This window comes from Oncorhynchus keta, unplaced genomic scaffold, assembly GCF_023373465.1.
Source record: "Oncorhynchus keta strain PuntledgeMale-10-30-2019 unplaced genomic scaffold, Oket_V2 Un_scaffold_21293_pilon_pilon, whole genome shotgun sequence".
Lineage (NCBI taxonomy): Eukaryota > Metazoa > Chordata > Actinopteri > Salmoniformes > Salmonidae > Oncorhynchus > Oncorhynchus keta.
This window is the reverse complement of record NW_026290862.1, coordinates 437,075-458,550: the sequence shown is the minus strand read 5'-3', so window position 1 is coordinate 458,550 and position 21,476 is coordinate 437,075. Positions and strand designations below refer to the sequence as shown.

Here is a 21,476-nt window from a genome sequence, read left to right as displayed (position 1 = left end):
AGTTACTGGCTTTATCAATAAGTGCATTGAGGACGTCGTCCCCACAGTGACTGTACCTAAATACCCCAACCAGAAGCCATGAATTACAGGCAACATTTGCACTGAGCTAAAGGCTTGAGCTGCCGATTAAGGTGCGGGACTCTAACCCGGAAGCTTAAAAGAAATCCTGCTATGTCCTGCAACGAACCATCAAACAGGCAAAGCGTCAATACAGAGCTAAGATTGAATCATACTTCACCATCTCCAACACTCGTCTTATGTGGCAGGGCTTGCAAACTATAAAGGGGAGCACAGCCGCGAGCTGCCCAGTGACACGAGCCTACCAGACGAGCTAAATCACTTCTGTGCTCTCTTCGAGGCAAGCAACACTGAGTCATGCATGAGAGAATCAACTGTTCCATAAGACAGTATGATCATGCTCTCCGTAGCTGACATGAGTAAGAAATGGAATCAGGTCAACATTCACAAGGCTGCAGGGCCAGATGGATTACCAGGACGTGTGCTCCGGGCATGTGCTGACCAACTGACAGGTGTCTTCACTGACATCTTCAACTTGTCCCTGATTAAGTCTGCAATACCAACATGTTTCAAGCAGACCACCATAGTCCCTGTGCCCAAGAATAAGAAGGCAACTTCCCTAAATGACTATAGACCTGTAGCACTCACGTCCGTAGCCATGAAATGCTTTGAAAGGCTGGTAATGGCTCACATCAACACCATTATCCCAGAAACCCTAGACCCACTCCAATTTGCATACCGCCCTAACAGATCCACAGATGATGCAATCTCTATTGCACTCCACACTGCCCTTTCCCTCCTGGACAAAAGGAACACCTACGTGGGAATGCTGTTCATTGAATACAGCTCAGGGTTTAACACCATACTACCCTCAAAGCTCATCACTAAGCTAAGGACCCCGGGACTAAATACCTCCCTCTGCAACTGGATCCTGGACTTCCTGACGGGCCGCCCCCAGGTGGTGAGGGTAGGTAGCAACACATCTGCCACGCTGATCCTTAACACCGGGGCCACTCAGGGGTGCGTGCTCAGTCCCCTCCTGTACTCCCTGTTCACCCACGATTGCATGGCCAGGCACGACTCCAACACCATCATTAAGTTTGCAGATGACACAACAGTGGTAGGGCTGATCATCGACAACGACAAGACAGCCTATAGGGAGGAGGTCAGAGACCTGGCCTGGTGATTCCAGAATAACAACCTATCCCTCAACATAACCAAGACTAAGGAGATGATTGTGGACTACAGGAAAAGGAGGACTGAGCACACCCCAATTTTTATCGACGGGGCTGTATTGGAGCAGGTTGAGAGCTTCAAATATCTTGGTGTCCACATCACTAACTAGAATGGTCCAAACACACCAAGATAGTTGTGAAGAGGGCACGACAAAGCCTATTCCCTCACCAAAAGGTTCTACAGCTGCAACATAGAGAGCATCCTGACTGGTTGCATCACTGTCTGGTACGGCAATTGCTCTGCCTCTGACCACAAGGCACTATAGAGGGTAGTGCATACGGCCCAGTACATCACTGAGGCTAAGATGCCTGCCATCCAGGACCTCTACACCAGGCGGTGTCAGAGGAAGACCCTAAAAATTGTCAAAGACCCCAGCCACCCCAGTCATAGACTGTTCTCTCTACTACCGCATGGCAAGCAGTACTGGAGTGCCAAGTCTAGGACAAAAAGGCTTCTCAACAGATTTTACCCCCAAGCCATAAGACTCCTGAACAGGTAACCAAATGGTTACCCAGACTATTTGCATTGTGCCCACCCCAAACCCTCTTTTACGCTGCTGCTACTCTCTGTTTATCATATATGCATAGTCACTTTAACTATACATTTATGTACATACTACCTCAATTGGCCCGACCAACCAGTGCTCCCGCACATTGTCTAACCGGGCTATCTGCATTGTGTCCCACCCACAACCCGTCAACCCCTCTTTACGCTACTGCTGCTCTCTGTTCATCATACTGTATATGCAGTCACTTTAACTATATCTACATGTACATACTACCTCAATCAGCCCGACTTACCGGTGTCTGTATGTAGCCTCGCTACTGTATATAGCCTTCCTACATTTTTTCTTCACTGTCTTTTTACTGTTGTTTTTATTTATTTACTTACCTATTGTTCACCTAAACAGAGAACATTCCTGGTCATCCCTACTGTCTCTGATCAGGAGGACTCACTAAACAAAGAACATCCCTGGTCATCCCTACTGCCTCTGATCTGGTGAACTCGCTAAACAGAGAACATCCCTGGTCATCCCTACTGTCTCTGATCTGGAGGACTCACTAAACAAAGAACATCCCTGGTCATCCTTACTGCCTCTGATCAGGAGGACTCACTAAACAGAGAACATCCCTGGTCATCCCTACTGTCTCTGATCTGGAGGACTCACTAAACAGAGAACATCCCTGGTCATCCCTACTGCCTCTGATCAGGAGGATTCACTAAACAAAGAACATCCCTGGTCATCCCTACTGCCTCTGATCTGATGGACTCACTAAACAAAGAACATCCCTGGTCATCCCTACTGCCTCTGATCTGGTGGACTCACTAAACAAAGAACATCCCTGGTCATCCCTACTGCCTCTGATCTGATGGACTCACTAAACAAAGAACATCCCTGGTCATCCCTACTGCCTCTGATCTGGAGGACTCACTAAACAGAGAACATCCTTGGTCATCCCTACTGTCTCTGATCTGGAGGACTCACTAAACAGAGAACATCCTTGGTCATCCCTACTGTCTCTGATCTGGAGGACTCACTAAACAGAGAACATCCCTGGTCATCCCTACTGCCTCTGATCTGGTGGACTCACTAAACAGAGAACATCCCTGGTCATCCCTACTGTCTCTGATCTGGAGGACTCACTAAACAGAGAACATCCCTGGTCATCCCTACTGTCTCTGATCTGGAGGACTCACTAAACAGAGAACATCCTTGGTCATCCCTACTGCCTCTGATCTGATGGACTCACTAAACATCCCTACTGCCTCTGATCTGAGGACTCACTAAACAAAGAACATCCCTGATCATCCCTACTGCCTCTGATCTGATGGACTCAATAAACAAAGAACATCCCTGGTCATCCCTACTGCCTCTGATCTGGTGGACTCACTAAACAAAGAACATCCCTGGTCATCCCTACTGCCTCTTATCTGATGGACTCACTAAACAAAGAACATCCCTGGTCATCCCTACTGTCTCTGATCTGGAGGACTCACTAAACAGAGAACATCCTTGGTCATCCCTACTGTCTCTGATCTGGAGGACTCACTAAACAGAGAACATCCTGGTCATCCCTACTGTCTCTGATCTGGAGGACTCACTAAACAGAGAACATCCCTGGTCATCCCTACTGTCTCTGATCTGGAGGACTCGCTAAACAGAGAACATCTCTGGTCATCCCTCTGTCTCTGATCTGGAGGACTCACTAAACAAAGAACATCCCTGGTCATCCCTACTGCCTCTGATCTGGTGGACTCACTAAACAAAGAACATCCCTGGTCATCCCTACTGCCTCTGATCTGGTGGACTCACTAAACAGAGAACATCCCTGGTCATCCCTACTGTCTCTGATCTGGAGGACTCACTAAACAGAGAACATCCCTGGTCATCCCTACTGTCTCTGATCTGGAGGACTCACTAAACAGAGAACATCCTTGGTTGTCCCTAAACTGCCTCTGATCTGATGGACTCACTAAACATCCCTACTGCCTCTGATCTGGAGGACTCACTAAACAAAGAACATCCCTGGTCATCCCTACTGCCTCTGATCTGATGGACTCAATAAACAAAGAACATCCCTGGTCATCCTTACTGCCTCTGATCAGGAGGACTCACTAAACAAAGAACATCCCTGGTCATCCCTACTGCCTCTGATCTGGTGGACTCACTAAACAAAGAACATCCCTGGTCATCCCTACTGCCTCTGATCTGGTGGACTCACTAAACAGAGAACATCCCTGGTCATCCCTACTGTCTCTGATCTGGAGGACTCACTAAACAGAGAACATCCTTGGTCATCCCTACTGTCTCTGATCTGGAGGACTCACTAAACAGAGAACATCCTTGGTCATCCCTACTGTCTCTGATCTGGAGGACTCACTAAACAGAGAACATCCCTGGTCATCCCTACTGTCTCTGATCTGGAGGACTCGCTAAACAGAGAACATCTCTGGTCATCCCTCTGTCTCTGATCTGGAGGACTCACTAAACAAAGAACATCCCTGGTCATCCCTACTGCCTCTGATCTGGTGGACTCACTAAACAGAGAACATCCCTGATCATCTCTACTGCCTCTGTTCTGGAGGACTCACGAAACAGAGAACATCCTGGTCATCCCTACTGCCTCTGATCTGGAGGACTCACTAAACAGAGAACATCCTGATCATCCCTACTGCTTCTGATCTGGAGGACTCACTAAACAGAGAACATCCCTGGTCATCCCTACTGTCTCTGATCTGGTGGACTCGCTAAACAGAGAACATCCCTGGTCATCCCTACTGCCTCTGATCTGGTGGACTCGCTAAACAGAGAACATCCCTGGTCATCCCTACTGCCTCTGATCTGATGGACTCACTAAACATCCCTGCTGCCTCTGATCTGGTGGACTCGCTAAACAGAGAACATCCCTGATCATCCCTACTGCCTCTGATCTGATGGACTCACTAAACAGAGAACATCCCTGGTCATCCCTACTGCCTCTGATCTGGTGGACTCACTAAACAAAGAACATCCCTGGTCATCCCTACTGCCTCTGATCTGATGGACTCACTAAACAAAGAACATCCCTGGTCATCCTTACTGCCTCTGATCTGGAGGACTCACTAAACAAAGAACATCCTGGTCATCCCTACTGCCTCTGATCTGGTGGACTCACTAAACAGAGAACATCCCTGGTCATCCCTACTGCCTCTGATCTGGTGGACTCACTAAACAAAGAACATCCCTGGTCATCCCTACTGTCTCTGATCTGGAGGACTCACTAAACAGAGAACATCCCTGGTCATCTCTACTGCCTCTGATCTGGTGGACTCACTAAACAGAGTTCATCCCTGGTCATCCCTACTGCCTCTGATCTGGAAGACTCACTAATCAGAGAATATCCTGGTCATCCCTACTGCACTCTGATATGGAGGACTCACTAAACAGAGAACATCCCTGGTCATCTCTACTGCCTCTGATCTGGAGGACTCACTAAACAGAGAACATCCCTGGTCATCCCTAGTTCCTCTGATCTGGAGGACTCACTAAACAGAGAACATCCCTGGTTCCCTACTGACTCTGATCTGGAGGACTCACTAAACAGAGAACATCCCTGGTTATCCCTACTGCATGATCTGGAGGACACACTAAACAGAGAATATCCCTGGTCATCCCTACTGCCTCTGATCTGGTGGACTCACTAAACAGAGAACATCCCTAGTCATCTCTACTGCCTCTGATCTGGTGGACTCACTAAACAGAGAACATCCCTGGTCATCTCTACTGCCTCTGATATGGAGGACTCACTAAACAGAGAACATCCCTGGTCATCCCTACTGCCTCTGATCTGATGGACTCACTAAACAGAGAACATCCCTGGTCATCTCTACTGCCTCTGATATGGAGGACTCACTAAACAGAGAACATCCCTGGTCATCTCTACTGCCTCTGATCTGGTGGACTCACTAAACAAAGAACATGGTCATCTCTACTGCCTCTGATATGGAGGACTCACTAAACAGAGAACATCCCTGGTCATCCCTACTGCCTCTGATCTGGAGGACTCACTAAACAGAGAACATCCCTGGTCATCCCTACTGCCTCTGATATGGAGGACTCACTAAACAGAGAACATCCCTGGTCATCTCTACTGCCTCTGATCTGGAGGACTCACTAAACAGAGAACATCCTTGGTCATCCCTACTGTCTCTGATCTGGAGGACTCACTAAACAGAGAACATCCTTGGTCATCCCTACTGTCTCTGATCTGGAGGACTCACTAAACAGAGAACATCCTTGGTCATCCCTACTGTCTCTGATCTGGAGGACTCACTAAACATCCCTACAGCCTCTGATCTGATGGACTCACTAAATACACATGAAATGATGCCACCTGGTTTGCGTAATACAAGGAATTTTTATATACTTTATGCCTTTATGCCCTTGACACTGATGTATATTTAAAACTACATTATTCTAGACTTTTACACAGCAGTATTTTACTGGGTGACTTTCACTTTTACCTGAGTCATTTTCTTTGTACGTGTGTGTGTGTGTGTGTGTGTGTGTGTGTGTGTGTGTGTGTGTGTGTGTGTGTGTGTGTGTGTGTGTGTGTGTGATCGTGTGTGTGTGTGTGCGTGTGTGTGTGTGTAGTGTATGTATGGGTGTGTCTGTGCGTATTTGTGTGCGTGTGTGCGTGTGTGTGCGTGCGTGTGTGTGCGTGTGTGTGCGTGTGTGTTGGTCTACCATTTGCTAGAGATGAGAATAGTACATGGGTATTCTCCGTGTGGAGCAGAATAAATTATACGGGCAGTAAATATTACCCTTCAACCTTATTAAACGCCAGTGAATGATTTAACACACAGCATGACAACATGATTCATCCGTAGTCGTCTTCTTTTGGATTAATCAGTTTAAGAACAATAGCATTTCAACCGATATCCGCATCACACACACTGGGTTGTCATAAACATGGCATGTCAAGCGTTAACACACTGGGTTGTCATAAACATGGCATGTCAAGCATCACACACACTGGGTTGTCATAAACATGGCATGTCAAAGAGTTAACACACTGGGTTGTCATAAACATGGCATGTCAAGCATCACACACACTGGGTTGTCATAAACATGGCATGTCAAGCATCAACACACTGGGTTGTCATAAACATGGCATGTCAAGCATCACACACACTGGGTTGTCATAAACATGGCATGTCAAGCGTTAACACACTGGGTTGTCATAAACATGGCATGTCAAGCGTTAACACACTGGGTTGCTGATGGCTTGACTAAATCTGTTGTCAATGTGAGTTGGATGGATTGTTTTGAAGAGTGAGAAAGAGAGAAACCTTTCAAAACAGTACCCTGGCGTACATTCCCATTAAAGACATTTCACAGTGAGGGGTCACACGTGTAACTTATTACCATATCGTTGTGAAAACTCTTCCTGACATTCTGCTCTGACGGAGTAAGCTTTTCCCAAAAGCATATTATTGTGGAGAAAAAGCTTTGAGTGACAGGTTAGAACACATTCCGTATTCAGTTTAACAGGCTTTTGTCCAGATAGAAACATGAACCCTGCTGTGCCCTGTGCACGTCCCATTTCACATCCTATTCACAGGGAATAGGGTGTGCCATTTAGGATGAATCCGTTCATCACAACAACCTCTCAACGACCTGACGCGAACATTACCACAACTTATAAATTAAACATCTATGCAGAATGTGATCACACTGAAATAAGTTGTTCATGAGGAGTCGGTGGAACGCATTGTCTTACAACACCTAGTTCACCTCCTAGTTCACCTCCTAGTTCACCTCTTAGTTCACCTCCTAGTTCACCTCCTAGTTCACCTCCTAGTTCACCTCCTAGTTCACCTCCTAGTTCACCTCCTAGTTCACCTCCTAGTTCACCTCCTAGTTCACCTCCTAGTTCACCTCCTAGTTCACCTCCTAGTTCACCTCCTAGTTCACCTCCTAGTTCACCTCCTAGTTCACCTCTTAGTTCACCTCCTAGTTCACCTCCTAGTTCACCTCCTAGTTCACCTCCTAGTTCACCTCCTAGTTCACCTCCTAGTTCACCTCCTAGTTCACCTCCTAGTTCACCTCCTAGTTCACCTCCTAGTTCACCTCCTAGTTCACCTCCTAGTTCACCTCTTAGTTCACCTCCTAGTTCACCTCTTAGTTCACCTCCTAGTTCACCTCCTAGTTCACCTCCTAGTTCACCTCTTAGTTCACCTCCTAGTTCACCTCCTAGTTCACCTCTTAGTTCACCTCTTAGTTCACCTCTTAGTTCACCTCTTAGTTCACCTCCTAGTTCACCTCCTAGTTCACCTCCTAGTTCACCTCCTAGTTCACCTCTTAGTTCACCTCTTAGTTCACCTCTTAGTTCACCTCCTAGTTCACCTCTTAGTTCACCTCCTAGTTCACCTCCTAGTTCACCTCCTAGTTCACCTCCTAGTTCACCTCCTAGTTCACCTCCTAGTTCACCTCCTAGTTCACCTCCTAGTTCACCTCCTAGTTCACCTCCTAGTTCACCTCTTAGTTCACCTCCTAGTTCACCTCCTAGTTCACCTCCTAGTTCACCTCCTAGTTCACCTCCTAGTTCACCTCCTAGTTCACCTCCTAGTTCACCTCCTAGTTCACCTCTTAGTTCACCTCCTAGTTCACCTCCTAGTTCACCTCTTAGTTCACCTCTTAGTTCACCTCTTAGTTCACCTCCTAGTTCACCTCTTAGTTCACCTCTTAGTTCACCTCCTAGTTCACCTCCTAGTTCATCACTTAGTTCACCTCCTAGTTCACCTCCTAGTTCACCTCTTAGTTCACCTCCTAGTTCACCTCTTAGTTCACCTCCTAGTTCACCTCCTAGTTCACCTCTTAGTTCACCTCTTAGTTCACCTCTTAGTTCACCTCCTAGTTCACCTCCTAGTTCACCTCTTAGTTCACCTCTTAGTTCACCTCTTAGTTCACCTCTTAGTTCACCTCTTAGTTCACCTCTTAGTTCACCTCTTAGTTCACCTCTTAGTTCACCTCTTAGTTCACCTCCTAGTTCACCTCTTAGTTCACCTCTTAGTTCACCTCTTAGTTCACCTCCTAGTTCACCTCCTAGTTCACCTCCTAGTTCACCTCCTAGTTCACCTCCTAGTTCACCTCCTAGTTCACCTCCTAGTTCACCTCTTAGTTCACCTCTTAGTTCACCTCTTAGTTCACCTCCTAGTTCACCTCCTAGTTCACCTCCTAGTTCACCACCTAGTTCACCTCATAGTTCATCACCTAGTTCACCTCCTAGTTCACCACCTAGTTCACCTCCTAGTTCATCTCCTAGTTCACCACCTATTTCAACTCCTAGTTCATCTCCTAGTTCACCACCTAGTTCACCTCCTAGTTCATCACCTAGTTCACCGCCTGGTTCACCGTCTAGTTCATCACCTTTTTCATTACCTTTTGAATCAATAATACACTATATTGTCTTGGAATTTATTTTAGCCCTGTCCTCTGTAATATAGCTAGCTTAATCAATACATAGCCTAACATTCTGCAAACACAATCAACCAGTGATGTAGGGAATCTGACCTCAGGCTTCAGCGCAGAAGTCCGTTACATTACTTATTCTGTACATGAATCATCTTTGCTAAAGTTTCATGCCACAGCTAACTGCCAAAATAAAGGTTTCCTCTGCAGCTAACGGACAAAATAAAGGTTTCTTCTGCAGCTAGCTAACGGACAAAACAAAGGTTTCTTCTGCAGCTAGCTAACGGACAAAATAAAGGTTTCCTCTGCAGCTAACGGACAAAATAAAGGTTTCTTCTGCAGCTAGCTAACGGACAAAACAAAGGTAAAGCTTGAATAAATGGGGGATAACAAAGTATATCGAAAGCAGGTGCTTCCACACAGGTGTGCAATTAACAATCCGTCATGCCTAGGGTCTTGTACTGCTCATTATTATTCACCAAATCCTAACCAAATTGAAGACTTATGGTAGATTCTGGAGCGACGCCTGAGACAGTTTTTACAGGTTTACAGGTTTTACACCACCATCAACAAAACACCAAATGATGTAATTTCTTAGGGAAGAACGGTGTCACATCCCACCAATAGAGTTCCAGTAACCTGTAGAATCTATGCCAAGGGGCATTGAAGCTGTACTGGAGACTTGTGGTGGTCCAACACCCAATTAAGACACTTTATTTTGGTGTTTCCTTTATGTTCACAAGTTGCCTGTGTATGGTTGAGGTTGTGGAGAATCATGTGACAAATATTTTACTTGTACTGTATCCTTGACCCTCACCTTCACCCTGCAGCTAGAGTAGCAACAAACATCTATAACTCACATGTTGAGTGTGTTACATGTGTATCTATAACTCACATGTTGAGTGTGTTACATGTGTATCTATAACTCACATGTTGAGTGTGTTACATGTGTATCTATAACTCACATGTTGAGTGTGTGTTACATGTGTATCTATAACTCACATGTTGAGTGTGTGTTACATGTGTATCTATAACTCACATGTTGAGTGTGTTACATGTGTATCTATAACTCACATGTTGAGTGTGTGTTACATGTGTATCTATAACTCACATGTTGAGTGTGTGTTACATGTGTATCTATAACTCACATGTTGAGTGTGTGTTACATGTGTATCTATAACTCACATGTTGAGTGTGTTACATGTGTATCTATAACTCATGTTGTGTGTGTTATCTATAACTCACATGTTGAGTGTGTGTTACATGTGTATATATAACTCACATGTTGAGTGTGTTACATGTGTATCTATAACTCACATGTTGAGTGTGTTTACATGTGTATCTATAACTCACATGTTGAGTGTGTTTACATGTGTATCTATAACTCACATGTTGAGTGTGTTACATGTGTATCTATAACTCACATGTTGAGTGTGTGTTACATGTGTATCTATAACTCACATGTTGAGTGTGTGTTACATGTGTATCTATAACTCACATGTTGAGTGTGTGTTACATGTGTATCTATAACTCACATGTTGAGTGTGTTACATGTGTATCTATAACTCACATGTTGAGTGTGTTACATGTGTATCTATAACTCACATGTTGAGTGTGTTACATGTGTATCTATAACTCACATGTTGAGTGTGTTACATGTGTATCTATAACTCACATGTTGAGTGTGTTACATGTGTATCTATAACTCACATGTTGAGTGTGTTACATGTGTATCTATAACTCACATGTTGAGTGTGTGTTACATGTGTATCTATAACTCACATGTTGAGTGTGTTACATGTGTATCTATAACTCACATGTTGAGTGTGTGTTACATGTGTATCTATAACTCACATGTTGAGTGTGTGTTACATGTGTATCTATAACTCACATGTTGAGTGTGTTACATGTGTATCTATAACTCACATGTTGAGTGTGTTACATGTGTTACATGTTGTATCTATAACTCACATGTTGAGTGTGTTACATGTGTATCTATAACTCACATGTTGAGTGTGTTACATGTGTATCTATAACTCACATGTTGAGTGTGTGTTACATGTGTATCTATAACTCACATGTTGAGTGTGTTACATGTGTATCTATAACTCACATGTTGAGTGTGTTACATGTGTATCTATAACTCACATGTTGAGTGTGTGTTACATGTGTATCTATAACTCACATGTTGAGTGTGTTACATGTGTATCTATAACTCACATGTTGAGTGTGTTACATGTGTATCTATAACTCACATGTTGAGTGTGTTTACATGTGTATCTATAACTCACATGTTGAGTGTGTTACATGTGTATCTATAACTCACATGTTGAGTGTGTTACATGTGTATCTATAACTCACATGTTGAGTGTGTTACATGTGTATCTATAACTCACATGTTGAGTGTGTTACATGTGTATCTATAACTCACATGTTGAGTGTGTGTTACATGTTGTTGAGTGTGTGTTACATGTGTATCTATAACTCACATGTTGAGTGTGTTACATGTGTATCTATAACTCACATGTTGAGTGTGTGTTACTATAACTCATGTTGTACATGTGTATCTATAACTCACATGTTGAGTGTGTTACATGTGTATCTATAACTCACATGTTGAGTGTGTTACATGTGTATCTATAACTCACATGTTGAGTGTGTTACATGTGTATCTATAACTCACATGTTGAGTGTGTTACATGTGTATCTATAACTCACATGTTGAGTGTGTTACATGTGTATCTATAACTCACATGTTGAGTGTGTGTTACATGTGTATCTATAACTCACATGTTGAGTGTGTTTACATGTGTATCTATAACTCACATGTTGAGTGTGTGTTACATGTGTATCTATAACTCACATGTTGAGTGTGTGTTACATGTGTATCTATAACTCACATGTTGAGTGTGTTACATGTGTATCTATAACTCACATGTTGAGTGTGTTACATGTGTATCTATAACTCACATGTTGAGTGTGTGTTACATGTGTATCTATAACTCACATGTTGAGTGTGTTACATGTTACTATGTCACATGTATCTATAACTCACATGTTGAGTGTGTTCTATAACTCACATGTTGTATGTGTTACATGTGTATCTATAACTCACATGTTGTTGATGTGTTGAGTGTGTTACATGTGTATCTATAACTCACATGTTGAGTGTGTTACATGTGTATCTATAACTCACATGTTGAGTGTGTTACATGTGTATCTATAACTCACATGTTGAGTGTGTTACATGTGTATCTATAACTCACATGTTGAGTGTGTGTTACATGTGTATCTATAACTCACATGTTGAGTGTGTTACATGTGTATCTATAACTCACATGTTGAGTGTGTTACATGTGTATCTATAACTCACATGTTGAGTGTGTTACATGTGTATCTATAACTCACATGTTGAGTGTGTGTTACATGTGTATCTATAACTCACATGTTGAGTGTGTGTTACATGTGTATCTATAACTCACATGTTGAGTGTGTTACATGTGTATCTATAACTCACATGTTGAGTGTGTTACATGTGTATCTATAACTCACATGTTGAGTGTGTTTACATGTGTATCTATAACTCACATGTTGAGTGTGTTACATGTGTATCTATAACTCACATGTTGAGTGTGTGTTACATGTGTATCTATAACTCACATGTTGAGTGTGTGTTACATGTGTATCTATAACTCACATGTTGAGTGTGTGTTACATGTGTATCTATAACTCACATGTTGAGTGTGTTACATGTGTATCTATAACTCACATGTTGAGTGTGTGTTACATGTGTATCTATAACTCACATGTTGAGTGTGTGTTACATGTGTATCTATAACTCACATGTTGAGTGTGTTACATGTGTATCTATAACTCACATGTTGAGTGTGTGTTACATGTGTATCTATAACTCACATGTTGAGTGTGTTACATGTGTATCTATAACTCACATGTTGAGTGTGTTACATGTGTATCTATAACTCACATGTTGAGTGTGTTACATGTGTATCTATAACTCACATGTTGAGTGTGTGTTACATGTGTATCTATAACTCACATGTTGAGTGTGTTACATGTGTATCTATAACTCACATGTTGAGTGTGTGTTACATGTGTATCTATAACTCACATGTTGAGTGTGTTACATGTGTATCTATAACTCACATGTTGAGTGTGTGTTACATGTGTATCTATAACTCACATGTTGAGTGTGTTACATGTGTATCTATAACTCACATGTTGAGTGTGTGTTACATGTGTATCTATAACTCACATGTTGAGTGTGTTACATGTGTATCTATAACTCACATGTTGAGTGTGTTACATGTGTATCTATAACTCACATGTTGAGTGTGTTACATGTGTATCTATAACTCACATGTTGAGTGTGTGTTACATGTGTATCTATAACTCACATGTTGAGTGTGTGTTACATGTGTATCTATAACTCACATGTTGAGTGTGTTACATGTGTATCTATAACTCACATGTTGAGTGTGTGTTACATGTGTATCTATAACTCACATGTTGAGTGTGTTACATGTGTATCTATAACTCACATGTTGAGTGTGTGTTACATGTGTATCTATAACTCACATGTTGAGTGTGTGTTACATGTGTATCTATAACTCACATGTTGAGTGTGTTACATGTGTATCTATAACTCACATGTTGAGTGTGTTACATGTGTATCTATAACTCACATGTTGAGAGTGTTACATGTGTATCTGTAACTGTTGATAGACAACAATAATTTGTTCACCTCTTCCACACTGACTTTACGGAATTCAAAAGTACAATTCTTGTCTTTCATAATTTGGAGGTGTAGAGTAATGTCAGCTCTTGTTGCTGCCAAGACATCCATAAGTTTACAATATCAGTGGGTTTTGTGATGAATGTACCATCTGAATGATTGAATGAATGAATGAAGGAGTTAGCTTTTTTTCCCCCAAAATATCATTTAAGGTGCCCCAAAGCTTTTTACTATCATTCTTTATATAATTTATCTTTCTTCCATAGTGTAGTTTATTTGTATTTTTATTTCGTTTTAGTCACATGATTTCTTAATTTGCAGTACATTTGCCAATCAGTTGGGCTGCCAGACCTATTTGCCATTCCTTTTGCCCCATCCCTCTCAACCAAATGTTCAATTCCTCATCAATCCAAGAGGATTTAACAGTTTTTACAGCCATTTTCTGAATGGGTGCGTGTTTATTAGTAACTGGAATAACTTGTTTCATATAGGCGACAAGTGCAGCGCCTGGTTGCTCCTCATTACACACCACAGACCAGCATATATTATTTACATCATCAACATATGAATGACTACGAAATGGATTGTACAACCTCTTATACACAATATTAGGCCCAGCCTGTCCTCTTATACACTATATCAGGCCCAGCCTGTCCTCTTATACACAATATCAGGCCCAGCCTTTGGAACTGTGGTTTTCCTAGATACGGCTACTATATTCTGATCACTAAATCCAATGGATTTGGATACTGCTTTAAAGCAAATATTTGCAGCATTAGTAAAGATGTGATCAATACATGTTGCTGATTTCATTCCTGTGCTGTTTGTAACTACCCTGGTAGGTTGATTGATAACCTGAACCAGGTTCCAGGCTCTGGTTACAGTTTGAAGCTTTTTCCTGAGTAGGCAGTTTGATGAGAGCCAGTCAATATATTAAATCCCCCAGAAAAGATACTTCTCTGTTGATATCACATACATTATAAAGCATTTCACACATATTATCCAGATACTGAATGCACTTGGTGGTCTATAGCAGCTCCCCACCAGAATGGGCTTTAGGTGAGGCATATTACTTCAACAGTATTTAACATGAGATCGTCTCTAAGCTTTACAGGAACGTGGTTCTGAATATAGACCGCAACACCGCCCCCATTGGCATTTCTGTCTTTTCTGTAGATGTTATAACCATGTATTGCTACCACTGTATCATCAAAGGTATTATCTAAGTGAGTTTCAGAGATAGTCAGAATATGAATGTCATCTGTTACAAGCAAGTTATTGACTTCATGGACCGTGTTTCTTAGGCTACATATGTTAATATGGGCTATTTTTAGCTCTTTTCTGGGTTGCTTGATTGTTTTTAATGCTTTACTAGGAAGCTTATCAGAGGTAGACTTACTCATGTTATTTACATTGGAGCTGATAGTGCAGGGTGAGCTGCATAAAGTGGTCTTCCTACTATTGCACACCGCCTCAGTGCTAACAGTGTAACTCTGGTTCATAGGCTCATGATTATTGCTTACAATAGCTGTAGGATAAACAGATGAATTTGTTGCAATTAAGGGTACAAAAATTAAATTACTTACATTGTGTTTGCCAATGCTCTTGGATCATGTACATTTGATGCAGCATTATGACAACTCATTGTCACAATCGTAGGGATTAACTGAGCAGGTCTTGGATAGATTACCAGTCATTTTTGTGTGTGTGTGTTACATGTGTATCTATAACTCACGTGTTGCCACTGGTCTCTGATGAGGGGCCTGTATCGTAGGAAGTACTTCAGGGGGAAGCTCTCTACATCTGGCCAGGTAGAAGGGCTATTCCAGGTGACCTCCAGACGACGAACGTTGTTAGGGATGGGCGTGGCCACCACCTTTTCAGGGGGGTCTGGCTTCACTGCAGGGAGAGAGGAGAGACAACACATTAGACAATACAGTACACAGGGACATTGACCAAGCTGGAGACCGTTTTGGGACACAGTACAGGACAGTGGGCATGTAGTCACAGCACAGAGAAAGACATTGTGGAATATAGATCATCACATGACCAAATTGATGGATGGTTAGAGGACAAACAGGAATTTCATCAGGTGTGAGACATAGAGAAAGACCAAATGGAGAATGAAGAGCAGTGGTAACAATTGGTGCCCCGGGTCCTCTGGACTGGGTAAGAGCTCTGAAGGTCCCCTGGGTGCTGGGTAGGACCTCTGAAGGCTCTCTGGGGGACCTGGGTAGGACCTTTGAAGGCCATCGGGGGACCTCAGTAGAAATTCTGAAGGCCCTCTGGGGGCTGGGTAGGACCTCTGAAGGCCTTCTGGGGGCTGGGTAGGATCTCTGAAAGCCCTTTCAAACCTGGGTAGCACCTCTGAAGGCCCTCTGGGGGCTGGGTAGGACCTCTGAAGTCCATCGGGGACCTGGGTAGCACCTCTGAAGGCACTCTAGGGGCTGGGTAGGACCTCTGAAGGCCTTCTGGGAGCTGGGTAGGATCTCTGAAGGTCCTCTGGGGGCTGGGTAGGATCTCTGAAGGTCCTCTGGGGGCTGGGTAGGATCTCTGAAGGCCTTCTGGGAGCTGGGTAGGATCTCTGAAGGCACTCTAGGGGCTGGGTAGGACCTCTGAAGGCCTTCTGGGAGCTGGGTAGGATCTCTGAAGGCACTCTAGGGGCTGGGTAGGACCTCTGAAGGCCTTCTGGGGGCTGGGTAGGATCTCTGAAAGCCCTGTCGAACCTGGGTAGCACCTCTGAAGGCCCTCTGGGGGCTGGGTAGGATCTCTGAAGGTCCTCTGGGGGCTGGGTAGGATCTCTGAAGGCCCTCTGGGGGCTGGGTAGGCCCTCTGAATGCCTTCTGTGAGCTGGGTATGATCTCTGAAGACCTTCTGGGGGCTGGGTAGGATCTCTGAAGGCCTTCTGGGGGCTGGGTAGGATCTCTGAAGGCCCTGTTGAACCTGGGTAGGACCTCTGTAGGTCCTCTGGGGGCTGGGTAGGACCTCTGATGGCCCTTTAAAATCTGGGTAGGACCTCTGAAGGCCCTGGGGGACCTGGGTAGGACCTCTTTGGGCTGGGTAGGACATCTGAAATCCATCGGGGACCTGGGTAGGACCTCTGAAGGCCCTCTGGGGGCTGGGTAGGACCTCTGAAGACCCTCTGTGGGCTGGGTAGGACCTCTGAAGGCCCTCTGTGGGCTGGGTAGGACCTCTGAAGGCCCTCTGGGGGCCAGGTAGGACCTCTAATAGGCCCTCTGAGGAATGTGTAGGACCTCTGAAGGCCCTGGAGGACCTGGGTAGGACCTCTGTGGGCTGGGTAGGACATCTGAAGGCCTTCTGGGGGCTGGGTAGGATCTCTGAAGGCCCTGTCGAACCTGCGTAGGACCTCTGTAGGCTCTCTGGGTGCTGGGTAGGACTTCTGAAGACCATCAAGGGCCGGGTAAGACCTCTGAATGGCTCTCGGGGGGCCAGGTAAGACCTCTCAGCTCAGAGTGAAGACTATTGCTCAGAGTGAAGGCTACAGCTTAGAGTGAAAGCTGCAGCTCAGAGTGAAGCCTACAGCTCAGAGTGAAAGCTACAGCTCAGAGTGAAGCCTACAGCTCAGAGTGAAAGCTACAGCTCAGAGTGAAGACTACAGCTCAGAGTGAAAGCTACAGCTCAGAGTGAAGGCTATTGCTCAGAGTGAAGGATACTGTTTAGAGTGACGGCTACAGCTCAGAGTGAAAGCTTCAGGTCAGAGTGAAAGCTACAGCTCAGAGTGAAGACTACAGCTCAGAGTGAAGCCTACAGCTCAGAGTGAAGACTACAGGAAAGAGAGTGATATAAGTAGAATGCTGTGTTTGTGTGAGCCTGGGAGGTGTTTTGAGAATGCAATTCTGTTTCTAGCTCTGTATGGTGTCTCTGTGGTATTTTGGGATCAGTGTGTTTACTCTGTGGTTAAGCTAGCTCCAACCACTGGGGCAGGGCTGGGACAAGACAAGAGGTCAGAGTGAAGACTACAGCTCAGAGTGAAGACTACAGCTGAGAGTGAAGCCTACAGCTCAGAGTGAAAGCTACAGCTCAGAGTGAAGACTACAGCTCAGAGTGAATTCTGCAGGAAAGAGAGTGATATAAGTAGAATGCTGTGTTTGTGTGAGCCTGGGAGGTGTTTTGAGAATGCAATTCTGTTTCTACTCTGTATGGTGTCTCTGTGGTATTTTGGGATCAGTGTGTTTACTCTGTGGTTTAGCTCCAACCACTGGGGCAGGGCTGGGACAGGACAAAGACATCCCCATAGCGTGTAAGCTGCCCAACTCGTACTCTCCTCACCCCACCTACCCTTCTCATTCCCTCCTGACCCCCTACCCTTCTCATTCCCTCCTGACCCCCTACCCTTCTCATTCCCTCCTCACCTCCCCCACCCTTCTCATTCCTCCTCAACCCCTACCCTTCTCATTCCCTCCTCAACCCCTACCCTTCTCATTCCTCTCAACCCCCCACCCTTCTCCCTCCTCAACCCCCCACCCTTCTCATTTCCTCCTCACCCCCTACTTCTTCTCATTCCCTCCTCAACCCCCACCCTTCTCATTCCTCTCCTCACCCTTCTCATTCCTCCCAACCCCTACCCTTCTCATTTCCTCCTCACCCCTACCCTTCTCATTCCCTCCTCACCCCCTACCCTTCTCATTCCTCCTCAACCCCCTCTCATTCCCTCCTCAACCCCTACCCTTCTCATTTCCTCTCCTCCTCTCATTTCCTCCTCACCCCCTACCCTTCTCATTCCCTCCTCACCCCCTACCCTTCTCATTCCTCCTCAACCCCCACCCTTCTCATTCCCTCCTCAACCCCACCCTTCTCATTTCCTCCTCACCCTTCTCATTCCCTCCTCAACCCCCTACCCTTCTCATTCCTCCTCACCTCCCCCTCATTCCCTCCTCACCCCCCTACCCTTCTCATTCCCTCCTCACCTCCCCTTCTCATTCCTCCTCACCCCACCACCCTTCTCATTCCTCCTCACCTCCCCCCACCCTTCTCATTCCCTCCCCCCACCTACCCTTCTCATTCCTCCTCACCCCCCACCCTTCACCTACCCTTCTCATTCCCTCCTCAACCCCCTACCCTTCTCATTTCCTCCCCCCCTACCCTTATATTCCCTTCAACCCCTACCCTTCTCATTTCCTCCTCACCCCCCCCTTCTCATTCCCTCCTCTCTATCCTCCTCACCCTACCCTTCTCTGATTTCCTCCTCACCCCCTACCCTTCTCATTCCTCCTCAACCCCCTACCCTTCTCATTCCCTCCTCAACCCCCTAAGCAATCATTTCCCCTACCCCCTACCCTTCTCATTTCCTCCTCAACCCCTACCTCCTCAACCCCCTACCCTTCTCATTTCCTCCTCAACTACCCCTCATTTCTCCTCACCCCCACCCTTCTCATTTCCTCCTCAACCCCCTACCCTTCTCATTTCCTCCTCACCCCCCCCTTCTCATTCCTCCTCAACCCCTACCCTTTTTCCTCCTCACCCTCCCCCCACCCTTCTCATTCCCTCCTCAACCCCCTCACCCCTTCTCATTTCCTCCTCACCCCCTACCCTTCTCATTCCTCCTCACCCCCCCACCCTTCTCATTCCCTCCTCACCCCCCACCCTTCTCTATTCCTCCTCCCCCCTACCCTTCTCATTTCCTCCTCACCCCTACCCTTCTCATTTCCTCCTCAACCCCTACCCTTCTCCTCCTCAACCCCTACCCTTCTCATTTTCCTCACCCCTACCCTTCTCATTTCCTCCTACCCCCCTACCCTTCTCCTCACCCCTACCCTTCTCATTTCCTCCTCACCTCCCCCTACCCTTCTCATTTCCTCCTCAACCCCCCCTTCTCATTTCCTCCTCACCCCCTACCCTTCTCTCATTTCCTCCTTCTCATTCCCCCTCCCCCCCACCCTTCCTCATTCCCTCCTCACCCCACCTACCCTTCTCATTCCCTCCTCCCCCCTTCTCATTCCTCCTCACCCTTCTCATTCCCTCCTCACCCCCTACCCTTCTCATTCCCTCCCTCACCTCCCCCACCCTTCTCATTCCCTCCTCACCCCCTACCCTTTCCCTCATTTTCCCTCCTCACCCCTACCCTTCTCATTCCCTCCTCACCCCCACCCTTCTCATTCCTCCTCACCCCCTACCCCCCTCCTCACCCTTCTTCTCATTCCCTCCTCACCCCCACCCTTCTCATTCCTCCTCACCCCCCACCCTTCTCATTCCTCCTCCTCATTCCCTCCTCACCCCCTACCCTTCTCATTCCCTCCTCACCCCCCCTTCTCACCCTTCAACTCCCCTATTCTCCCCTCCTCACCCCCCTACCCTTCTCATTCCCTCCTCACCCCCTACCCTTCTCATTCCCTCCTCACCCCCTACCCTTCTCATTCCTCCTCACCTCCCTACCCTTCTCCTTCCTCACCCCTACCCTTCCATTCCTCCTCACCTCACCCCCTCATTCCCCTCACCCCCCCCTTCTCATTCCCTTTCACTCCCTCCTCACCCCCCCCCACCCTTCTCATTCCCTCCTCCCATTTCCTCACCCCTACTTCTCATTCCCTCCTCACCCCCCTACCCTTCTCATTCCCTCCTCACCCCCTACCCTTCTCATTTCCTCCTCACCCCTACCCTTCTCATTCCCTCCTCACCCCCTACCCTTCTCATTCCCTCCTCCTCCCCACCCTCTCATTCCTCCCACCCCCTACCCTTCTCATTCCCTCCTCACCCCCTACCCTTCTCATTTCCTCACCCCCCACCCTTCTCATTCCTCCCCCTCCCCTACCCTTCTCATTCTCCTCAACCCTCCCTTCTCATTTCTCCTCAACCCCCTACCCTTCTCATTCCCTCCTCACCCCTACCCTTCTCATTTCCTCCTCACCCCCTCCCTTCTCATTTCCTCCTCACCCTTCTTCTCATTCCCTCCTCACCCCTACCCTTCTCATTTCCTCCTCACCCCCTTCTCATTCCCTCCTCACCCCCCCCCTTCTCATTCCTCCTCATTTACCCTCTCATTCCTCCTCAACCCCTACCCCTCCTACCCTTCTCATTTCATTCCTCCTCACCCCCTACCCTTCTCCTCCTCACCCCCTCCCTTCCTTTCCTCCCTCCCCACCCTTCTTCTCATTCCCTCCTCACCCCCTACCCTTCTCATTTCCTCCTCATTCCTCTGTCACCCCCCCCACCCTTCTCATTCCTCCTCACCTCCCCCACCCTTCTCATTCCTCCTCAACCCCCTACCCTTCTCATTTCCTCCTCAACCCCCACCCTCCCTCCTCACCCCCTCCCCCACCCTTCTCATTCCCTCCTCAACCCCCCACCCTTCTCATTTCCTCCTCAACCCCCACCCTTCTCATTTCCTCCTCAACCCCCACCCTTCTCATTTCCTCCTCAACCCCCTCCCTTCTCATTCCCTCCTCAACCCCCTACCCTTCTCATTTCCTCCTCACCCCCCACCCTTCTCATTCCCTCCTCACCCCTACCCTTCTCATTTCCTCCTCAACCCCCTACCCTTCTCATTCCCCTCCTTCT

At 46.2% G+C, this 21,476-nt stretch overlaps 1 protein-coding gene across 1 annotated transcript in view; it reads right to left on the bottom strand.

Moving 5' to 3' along the window:
* The window catches only part of LOC127928092 (ciliary neurotrophic factor receptor subunit alpha-like), a 361,996-nt gene that overhangs the window by 64,171 nt on the left and 276,349 nt on the right, over window positions 1-21,476 (bottom strand). Inside the window, exon 5 of the mRNA XM_052515085.1 lies at window positions 15,697-15,860. Coding sequence (XP_052371045.1) covers window positions 15,697-15,860 — 164 coding nt within the window. The remainder of the gene's footprint in view (window positions 1-15,696; window positions 15,861-21,476) is intronic.